Genomic DNA, 10992 nt, shown 5'->3' on the forward strand with positions numbered 1-10992 from the left:
AAATCCAATAAAAATGCTAACCTACCGTAAAACCTCTAATCAAACGCCACTTCTATTCAGCGCCATGGCGCTCAATTAGAGGTTTTACGGTACATATAACTTGCAATAGTTACTCCGTCTTACTATTATCTAACAAAGTTAACAAAAACCGCTGTAGCTGCTATAAAAGTTATATAATAACAATAATTAGCTATGTATCTTGAAGAGTCAAAAGTAAAACTTATAACCTTGAAACTATTGGCTGAAATCATTATAGTACGTTTTTGGACAGCTTAGCAGGATACAGGATAGACAGCCTCGTAAAACAGATTAATTAAAAAGAGGAAGTGTTGCTATGACAACATATTGTAATGATGAGCAACTGTTGGTGCAATGGAAAAGTCATGTGTATATGATGGGTAAATTATACTGTATATTCTGTATATTACCCCATGGCATTACATAACTGTGCTTAGTCAATGCTTGATTTCCAAAGTGCTGAAAGAGAGTTGTTGTTAAATAGATATACTTGCTTTGCTTAAAATTTCTGCGATCCAGCTAGTTAGAAATAAATGGATTGTATGCGAGTCTAATATACGCCTAGTTTCATCCTTGCTACTACTTCAGGCTCGTAATTTAAAGACATCAGACACTTGACAATCCTACTTTCACAGGTTCACGTTGCTCAAACGTGGCAAAAGAGTTCTGTGAAACCAAACAAGTCTCTTGGTTTTATATATATTTTATTTTTTCATGCCAATTTTCACATATACATTCGGTTAGTTTTTTGTCAGTTGTTCTTGTGAACGATTTACCAATTACATGTATGGGTTTTCATACATCGATAGCCTAGCGACGCACCCCCATGTGGCACTGCAAGGCCATCATAGAAGCAGCCGTGTTGCTCGAATTCTGTTGTGATTCAGTGGCACTGTTTAGATGCAAAGCACCAATATGATCCATCCGCCATTTTTGTCCCATTGAACAGCCTTAGTGGCCAATGGTGTCTGTGCGTGCCAAATAGGTCTTGCTTTCTCGTTGCTTAATACAACCACTGCTCTACTCGGCCCAATGGAAATAAGACAGCGTAGCAGCACTGGCGCACGCGGCGTTGCTATTCTATCAGTTTACAAACTTAGTACATATGCACCTAGCTTGAGTGCCTAGCAAATGTTGAAAAAAAGACTTGATGATTTGAAAAAAGGTTCACTGCACAGCTCTCTAACTTATTTGATAAATACAAATAAACAATATAACCACAACTCTTAATAAAGCTAGGTTTCGTATAGTAATACGTAATTAGCTCTTACAACTCATATACAGACCTACCGTCAGAAAGACACATGACATCTTTCTTCTAGTAGATCACACCCTACTTTTAAACTTTCTAAGGAATGTTTTGCAGGAAAAAAATAGCTTACGTGACAGAAATAGCTATTTTGACTGAGGAACTGGTGAATGGGATTCCAATTTCGTATCAAGAACAATATTATCCCAGTTATTTACTTATGCAACTGTTGCTCAATGTTATTGCAAGTTCCTCAACTACTAGTGACCAAACTTTATAGTTGAGCGAAGTGAGAATTGAGGAATTATCTTGCTTCTAACGCGCACACGCTATTCTAATGTATATAAGAGTTTAAGATATGATTAGTGTTATTTTATTTGATACACTTTGTGTATATGTATTGGAAGATATGATCATAGATATCGAACATAAAAAAATATAAAAATAAATTTATTAAAAATGTAGGTTAGTATCATAGCAATGTACATAAAATAATAACTGATTGATTCAAGATTGAACGTGAAATACTTGAGCACCAAAAGCTGGTAGACACCAGTTCAACCATTGAACACTTCTGAATGAAATAAAAGAGAGAGGAATGGCATAGCATAAGCTGAACAGAGATTCTTGACTATGGTAGTAATACTGGAGCCATTAAATATCACAAAATGCATTAAATAAAAATTGAGATCAGAAGAATACTACAAGACATATGAGGGTGATAAGATGTCTCCTTCAGAACTACTAGATCTTCTATGTGCCGCCGCGCAGGGCGTATTGTTATAGGGATTAAAAACTCTACGTTTGGCAGCTTGATTACAGTGGCTTTTGTGAGAGTTGAGTACGTATTCACACTCCTCTTTGTATTCTCTCATACGATTTATAAACTCTTCATATTGTCTAGTTTGTTTTTCCAGTTGCTCTATTTCCTGTAATAGCTCATCAGTTTGAGCTAGTCGTCTTTCTCGGCACTTTTGAGCGGCTTCTTTGTTACGAATACGTCTCAGCCTTCGACGCTCCTCAAGATGAGGTGGTAACTGTAAATATAAAAAGGTATAATAAGAAACTTACAAATGAAATCACGAAAAAATAAGAAACTGCGAAAACTGAAAATGATTGATAGTTGTGAAATCAAAAATTCTGAAAGAATGCTTACCGGATCATTTTTGGGTTTCCTTCCTCCTTTGCGTCTAGGTTTAGGCTCCGGAGCTGTGGCTGATGGTACAATAACTGGACCTCTACTATTCGCGTATAGCTGCTGGTTTGTGGATGGCAACTCGTGAAGAATAGGAAGTGGTACAGGAGATGGAGTGTGACTTGAATACAGTGACGAATTGTCTATTGGATATGAGTATCCATTGCTCACCGCGGTTAAAGCTGCTGAGTCCGTCGTATGCATATATGGGAGGTTGCTTAAAGGGTGTGCTGAAGATTGACTCACTGGTGGCGTGTTTAGCGTCAAGAAGTCAGGCTGCAAGAAGGCAAAACACAAATAAGTCTAAGAGCAAAACAGACAGTGTATAAATACTTGCTAAAGAATGTTGTTTAGCAAGTAACTACTAACCGGCTTCAACAAGTTGAGAAACGTGCTGCTAATAATAGCTAGTAGGCAATGCGTGCCGAACTTTATATACCACACGCCCGGCACGCTACTTGTTTACTAAAACTGTCCAATCAGCCGCGAGTTTTGCATTTGACGTAATAGGTCATTGAATGGAACATTTCAAGTCAATTTTTATGCCACAGTAACAACTAGTATCACACAAAGTATCCTGTCAATATCTTATGATACAAAATCTGTGAAATGAGCAAACTTTTGTATTTACTAAATCCTTTTAAACTGCTAAAGAAGTTGAACAAGCACATGCTAAAATGTTGATTGTAGGATTTTACCTTACTTACCACTGCTTGATCTGGTTGAGCTATGAATAAGTCTTGATAATTGACTTCACTATCCATATCATAGTAATCACCAAAGCTAGATGCTTGAACGTCTTTCTCTGAGTTGTGTGCCATATCGTTGCTATCGTCCAAATGAGCCGCGTAAAACATTCCCTATTAGATGCTCTCTCTGTGATGATTCACGAGTTAAATGACTGGGGGTATCCCTTCTTTCGCTTTATATACCAAAGGGGGCGGAGCTATCTAGTAAGCTATGGAAATTTCTATAATTTAGGGCCCTACCATCACAACGCGCTAGCCGCACACGTTGAACAACAAACAATTTCAGTCGAAAGGCTAGGGAAATTCCATCCATATAAGGCCAAGAGAGCCTTATATGGTGAGCAATGACCACAAATTCAATCTCGTTCGTTCTACATAATGCTTTGTGACTGCATTTAGCTGTGAGCCAGCCGCAACTATGGAGCCAATAAATAGTACCTCGGAACTAAAAATATTTATTTGTGCAGACATAACAACTTTAACCCGTTGAACCCTGGCTATTCTTGTCAGTAACCCTGGGCAATTTGTCCAACGGTCCAAAGTTTTAAAACCTTTATTACATATATCTAAATGTGCTGATAATACAATGATATTTGGTAACACACTAGTAAAATAGTCGGGCAACCCACAGAAAATCTCATCAAACAGAAATAAACAGTATTTTACCATTATTCGGGCTAAAACTATAAAAATTTGTACAATTTTAAAAACTCGTAAAACACTTCAGTAGTATCATAGCTATCGAACATATGTTTATCATCATTTCATGACTGAAAATATACTGGAAAACTATAGTTAGTATCATATAACTATTTATTTGCATCACAATCATTTATGACCTACCATTGAACGAGTTGTATTGAATTTTCTGAGATATCGTTCTAAAAAAACTTGTTATTATAACGAAGGAAGTAGATAAAGATATTTGAAAACTGTTACATATGGAAGTGAAATTTCTGCTTTAACATCTTGTGCAAGAATTAATTAGATTGGTTTACGCTGTTACTGTACTTAGAAACAGCTTTTGTAAACAGAGCCATGTGAATGCCGGTATTTCGGCCGTTAGGGTTTATAACACACTCTACGCAACGCCGGAAAACCGGCTGTTAAAAGGAGTAAACAACAGAATAAATAAAGATGTAATCGCAAGAAAGGTGCAACAGTCATAATACTGTATCTAAAAGTGCGACAATAACGTCATGGGGGTTGCTGTGATGAAAACGTATAGGGAAGGACTGTTCCAATGTTTACCTTATACGGTTATAGATTGTAAAAGGCTTCATTGTTTTGCGTGCAACCTTGCGAGACCACTACCAGTAAACTATTAGCATTATGTGATGTCATGTCTATATAGAGCGGAGAGCAAAGGTAGGTGTAGCCGAGTACATACGCACTCACATCAGATGATAATGCACAGCTCACTAGGTGTACATTCGGGCAACCATATGTGCCCTGAGTGTTTAACAACATGTGGAACAAATATGTATCGTTGAAGGTATGTGCACATACAAGTATAAGCAATACAATGTAAATGTATAAGCATTCTGTAGTCCAATGGGTTTCTATAAACTTTGCGTTACTTTCTGTATGCCTAGTCCAGTGATATGCTGGACTAAACCGGTAAAATGATTTATTTTTGGTGTACATCCAAGTCCTCACGCGCCCCCAAATGATTTGAAAACGTGTGAGGACTTGACTCTAAACTACAGAGGTGATAGTAATTGTGAGATCATTTAAAATAAACGTGTTATTTGCGATTAATTCATAGTTTGTAAAGTATTTATTTGATGAATTATGGCAATGTGCATATCAGTAGAAAGCTATGGATGTTCTACACATGAATGTCATTAAATATAAACTATATTGGCCTTCTTAACCAGATTTTTAGTTCAACATAGTGATATCGGTACATTATGACAAAAATCCTATAAAACTAAGTTTGTACTCGACGACAAATTTTTTTAACTTGAACATGGTTTTCGAACATACATGTACTTGTTACTCATGAAAGTAAACTGGTGACCTCTGGAGTATTAGTAGCGTCTTCATATTTAGTTGGGGAGTCCTTATTGTCAATCACAGGATAGGATAAAATGGGTGTCCAATAAATAGATTATCTTTTTTCAGAATGCTTTTGGTATCAGACAGATTGTTTACCAATCTTGCTTTTCAAGTATGTATAGTATGTATGCTCGGAGATAATAAATAAATTGAGTTGAAAAAAACACGAAAGAAATACTTGATGGTCCCATAATTCTGATCAACTCTGTATACCCTACAGAATGAAAATATTTGTTGGTTATAAAAATTCGCGATTTCGCAAGCAGTAAAATCCACGAACTATTAAATTCCGTGAATAATTAGTTCTATTTTTAATCACAAGGGAGAATAACTACTGCATCAAAATAAAAACTATAGCTGCTAGGCTAGTTTTTACTATAAATACTAAACGTAGTTGAGTTCCAAAACATTTTTAAAATCATTGCCTGGGCTTGGAGCTAACACCATTGCCAATGTATCACATTTCTTTGCAAAATTATTCAAGGTTGTCACAAGATATGCAGAATGGCGTCATCGCAAAAATAGCCGCTGGGCAGAAGTACTAAACGTAGCCGAGTTCCAAAACTTCTTTAAAATCATCGCCGGGCTTCGAGTTTTATTGCATCAAGCTTTATAAAATTATTCAAGGTTTTCACAAGTTATTCGGCATGGCTTCGTCATCGCAAGAAATCTCTCCTAGTCTTTTTACATTGCAATCAACCCCATCAATCTCTAATACCGAAGTTGAGGACGATCATGATTCTGATCTGGACATTATGGTATGTATTTGATTTGCAGTGCAGATACGTTTTTCCATAATTAACTGCATTAGTTAATTCTTTTGTATAAAAACTGATCGCTTTCATTAAATACTTCAGCTATTGTTTTTGTACTTCCTTAACACTGGTTAATATTTTTTTCTTTTTTGTGTTCACTGTAGATTGAGAATGAAACAACCTACTCCGATTACGAAAACTAGAGACAAGTAGTAATATTCATCAAGGCAGGAATATTGGCAGAGAAGCAACCAGTCAACCTAGACCTCTTCATCGACACCAACTCCTTGATATCGCTGCAGCAAACATGATTAAATTATATATTTTATTTCATGTTTAGATATATTATAATTTATTACAAACTTGAGTGTACAAATAAAATATTTCAAATACAAATAAAATTTTACAAACGATGAATGGAGTAAATATAAACAGTTTAGTCTATATGGCGGTTGTCTAGAGCAATAAAATTAAACTGATACTCTTGATAAGTGAATACTAGCGTGTAATGGTACTCTCTGACTAGATATTTTGGTAATAGTAGCTCTATATCGCTGTCACTGTCTTGGGTAGATGTTTAAGGCGATTCTCTCGCTACTAAACGACTGGTAAGGAAGTTATCATCAGAACGCTCCTCCTGGCTTACTATTGCAAAGTTCTGCCGGTTGGCCAAAGTTTTGTGCTCGTAAAGGCGTTTTTGTTCCTTTTTTAAAACAGATATATTCTCCTCGTAAGTAGCTGCGGTCACTTCTACCTCAATTTCCAGACTTCCCTGAATGATTCGTGATCTTGTAAGTATGACATATACCACCCTTGCAGTATTGTGCTTGCGTGTATGATGAAAAATCTCTCTCTCACACTAAAACAAATAATGAAGCGGTAGGGATGGAAAAAATAAATAATGCGTTTTACCGAAGAACCAAAGTAAAATTCAACTAATTCAGTAAATGGTTTTGAAAAAACTCATTACTTACCACAAATTGTTGGCTTATCAAAGGCCTCCAAAGCAATGAATATTCGTGAAAACCTCTGGACGCAGCAAAAATTGTTTACCGTAGCTTAGCATGATCGCCTCGTAATTGTAAGCTAAATTTAAACCGGAACACGCGGTGTGCGCATGCATAGGAATAACTCTATTACTGGCCGCAATAGAGTTAACCTTTCCTAGAGAGTGGCAGTTTTCAGCCGCGAATAAATTCATCCACGAATATGCATAAAAAGACAATTTTCGCGAAATATAACTCCGCGAATAAATTCATCCTGTAGGGTAATATAAATTATAACCAACATAAATGAATACAATTTTCCACCTCATATTTGTTTGTCTGCTGACAATGCTTTTTGGTTCAGACAAGTAGAACGACTCTGAGCGAATTTACTTTGAGATTTCAGGTTGTAGAAGCGTTAGTCTAGGGGCCGGGTGAACAGCCCATAGGAATGACCTAATTACTTTTTAAAGATCAGCTGTGACTGTTCTAGAGAAACAGTTGCTTCATTCGAAGTCTGGAAACTCATAAATTCCCCTAGCTTCCAGTTCACTACTTATGTATTGGGTGCGGTGTATAAGCCCACAATGGTAACCATACCTACAGGCTAAAGGATTTCCTTCAAGTAGATGACATCGAAGGTCTGGAATGTATCAAACACATTGTGTAACAACACGGCGTAAAGAGTCAACAAGACTTACTCTGAGGTCTAATTGAAAGGTTGCCAGTAGCCATGTCAGAACATATTGTATATAGTGTAGTGTCCGCAGTGCACTTCCAATGAACTAAAGCAGTAAGTGCGTTATTACGACAGCACTTTTTAGGCTGACATCTCTCATTCGGAAACTGTAATGAGTATAGACAGGCGGTGAAGGAGATAACAGCTATGTTGTGCAACAGCTGCATTCTTGAGTAACACGTACTCGGCTAACTCAAGGCATGCAAGACCGGCATGGGCCACTGAGCATGCGAAGTAGGAAAATGATTTTTCGGAAATATCTTTAGAAAGCTGCCACATGGCTTTTTCTTGAACCAGTGCACTACTAACAAGCACTCTACATGAGATATTAAAAGTGGTATGGACCATTGTCCTTTATTTAAAAGGCAGTTTTGTGATGAACATGCACTGTTTTGTAGGTATCCACAATCTAGAGACAAAATTTTTTATAACCCAGACTTACTAAAGTAATGATGCTACGTTTTTATGATAAAAACCAGCCGAAAGGTATTTTTATCTTTATCATGTGCCTTTATCTTTGAATGTTTAAAATAGAAACAGCTACGTCCTTGAAAAGTCTTTGAAATCTGATTGAATGTCAACATGACAGAAACAATTTATTTACTATCAGTACGTGATGTTTAGATTAAACCTTCGAAATATGGAAAAATGTTGAAAATGAAATTGAGTTTCCAAAAATCATAATCAAGAGCATTAACAAAATTACACATTTACAAAGCTGCTCATGAGCCATTGCTGTGCTAAACCATAAAAAAACTATAGTTTTATATGCTGCAAGAGTTCTTTGAAATTCATTAGTGGCTATCGCCTTCTGATGAAGCCTTTTCTAATCATTGGGCAGATGAGCTAGTTGGTGCGATCTTGCGTGCCTTTTGTAAAAAATGACATAAAAGCATTTGAGCGTTGGGGTAAGAACTGATTTTTTACAATAAGATCCAAATGTAGACATCGAAATGACTGCAACATTCTGTATAAGCAAGATAAACAAAAAGATTGATTTTAAAATTTTAATTAAATAAATTGTAAACAAAAGTTTACATATTTTACGAACAAGACATTTAAATTTTGCTAAGTCAGAAACTGCGACCTCTCTCAGGCGAGTTGCTGTGAGAATTATAACTGCGACTCTCAGGCGAGTTGCTGTGAGAATTATAACTGCGACTCTCAGGCGAGTTGCTGTGAGAATTATAACTGCGACCTCTCAGGCAAGTTGCTGTGAGAATTATTTTGCTTCGATAATACTATGAATTGAAATTATGCATACGTAGTATTTTAGTTTTTATTGGTTCACTGTTACGGTTATGTTATCGGCTCATATGATATTAGACCGATAAATAAATGTATATATGAACTATATTCTCACCGATCGATGTGGTTTAAAGCAAATTAGACCACGAGACATTCAGTAATAAACTATAGTGAAGTAAATATATTGATGATGCAAAGTGTTGATGATTTGAATGATCTAGAATAAACACAACGACTGCTACTGGATTTATTCACATCAGAAAATTAAGAACACATAATTTCCACTGGGTAGAAAGGCATTCAGTATACCTGTTCTTCGCATCGCTGCTCACATAACACACTATAACAGTAACACACGCTTCAAATTACGAAATGACTGTTTTTAAGGAAGTGTTCTGAACACTGTTCTCAATGCGAATTACCTGGGAGATATGCACAACATTCTTGGGCCATTCAGAAGTGACCACTTCCTGAATGTCATGAGACATGTGCTGAAATGACTAATTCGTGATGGAATATGGCGGCTAATCCATTCGTGCGAGTGCTTATCTAAACGCCATTCCATTAATATTGCTATCATAAGTAAAGCCTGAACGTTGCTTATACTAGCAGTAGCGTACCACCACCGATGCAATGACATGACCTACTTTTTAACTCTCTTTACGTAGATGGCTATTTTGAGAACGCAGTCATGCATAATTCTATTTGCTTAATAGCATTGTTGTTTGATATAAGGGGAGCGTGCAAGCCCCCCATCAACCGTGCAGTACCACGGCTATGAACTTTGCGCCGTCCATTACTTGCATAAGAGGCCTAATCAACTTATGATCACAGCTGTTATCAGACTGCTAGTAAGTGACTAGTTGCATTGTATAATAAACGCTTGCGCAACTGGGTATTCTCCAGTCTCAAGGACATGTAGTAACCCCTGACCCAATGTAAAATGCTTTAATGGTATCACCCAGCGATCAGAAAGCAACTACACGAGCAATCATCAGACATATGGGCGAGTCATTGCAATGCCTCTCCAATAATTGCATAGGGGCCGAAAGTCCCTGAGAAATCTTAAATTAAGCTGTAAAGCTTTCATTTCGATGAAGTAACCTAAAACTAAACTAAATAACAATTATGAATATCCAAGGCTAGCACCATTTGCCCCATCACATTTAGCCTATTAGCAAAAGAATATCATAACCCATTTCTGGCGTCTTGAGAAATGAATGGTATTAATGCCAGTTTTGCTAGGAAACTATGGTAGATGCATCTAATGTAAATCTAGGAAAAATACAGTATGCGTGAATCACTATGCTTCTACGGTGCGACTAATCCGCCAATTTGCACCATCAGTAAGAGGGAAACGACAAGAAATATCCAAGTCAAGCGAGTTTTGTTACTTGCAAAATTTTACCGAATGTTTTATGCTTGTGAACGATGGAAATGGCTCTTGCAAATGTTGCGCAAGAAAATGCCACTCAAGCTATTCCATTTTAAACATTTTCCACAGTTCAGTCACTCCTACTTTGATTTCAGTAATTCCAAATGTGACGCTGTGACCTTTGGCATAGAAATCCTGACCTATGTTAACAAAGTGCCGCGTTAATCCTCATCACGCATAGATGTTCGTTAAAATACTTGTTGCACGGTAACTCAACGTGTGCACAATTCCAAATCCGATTCAGCTGTACCATGGAAACAGTGAAAATGGTCATTGCGTATTAAGGCGGAACCGACTGACAGCAGAATACTCAACAAGAATACCCTGCTGTAGGCAAATTGCCAAGATCTTCCAAGATCTAAGTGGCTTCAAGTAAGTTACAACTAGCCAAAGCACTGCTTTTGTCCTAAATGTTGAATAACTTTGTACCCTTCTATTTAAACATACATCATTTGAATATATTTTAGAAACGCTTGGCAGTAATTGCTCTCACAGGCCCCTAATTGCTACACTATGATAAATATTACACTTTGTCATTTAATAATCAAAAGATTGTG

The 10992-nt window shown here is 36.8% G+C and overlaps 1 protein-coding gene across 2 annotated transcripts; it reads right to left on the bottom strand.

Moving 5' to 3' along the window:
• Positions 1-1624: 1624 nt before the first annotated feature.
• On the bottom strand, positions 1625-3349 carry LOC137399545 (transcription factor kayak-like). Of its 2 annotated transcripts, none has more exons than XM_068085709.1 (3): positions 3170-3349; positions 2424-2738; positions 1625-2304 (listed from the first exon to the last, which is right to left on the bottom strand). In XM_068085709.1, exons 1-3 carry the CDS (start codon positions 3317-3319, stop codon positions 1969-1971), a joined length of 801 nt encoding a protein of 266 aa, XP_067941810.1. In that variant the 5' UTR covers positions 3320-3349; the 3' UTR covers positions 1625-1968. The 2 variants fall into 2 exon arrangements, with proteins under 2 accessions (XP_067941810.1, XP_067941809.1); XM_068085708.1 differs by having other exon boundaries at positions 3161-3349.
• Positions 3350-10992: the final 7643 nt, after the last annotated feature.

This window comes from Watersipora subatra, chromosome 7, assembly GCF_963576615.1.
Source record: "Watersipora subatra chromosome 7, tzWatSuba1.1, whole genome shotgun sequence".
Lineage (NCBI taxonomy): Eukaryota > Metazoa > Bryozoa > Gymnolaemata > Cheilostomatida > Watersiporidae > Watersipora > Watersipora subatra.

Excerpts from the sequence above, each read along its gene's own strand:
- LOC137399545 (XM_068085708.1), bottom strand. The coding sequence starts at position 3,319 with ATGTTTTACGCGGCTCATTTGGACGATAGCAACGATATGGCACACAAC. Across the intron at positions 2,739-3,160 it reads ATCAAGCAGTGGTAAGTAAG|CCTGACTTCTTGACGCTAAA; the intron begins GTAAAATCCTAC and ends GCCTTCTTGCAG. Across the intron at positions 2,305-2,423 it reads GGAAACCCAAAAATGATCCG|TTACCACCTCATCTTGAGGA; the intron begins GTAAGCATTCTT and ends TTATATTTACAG.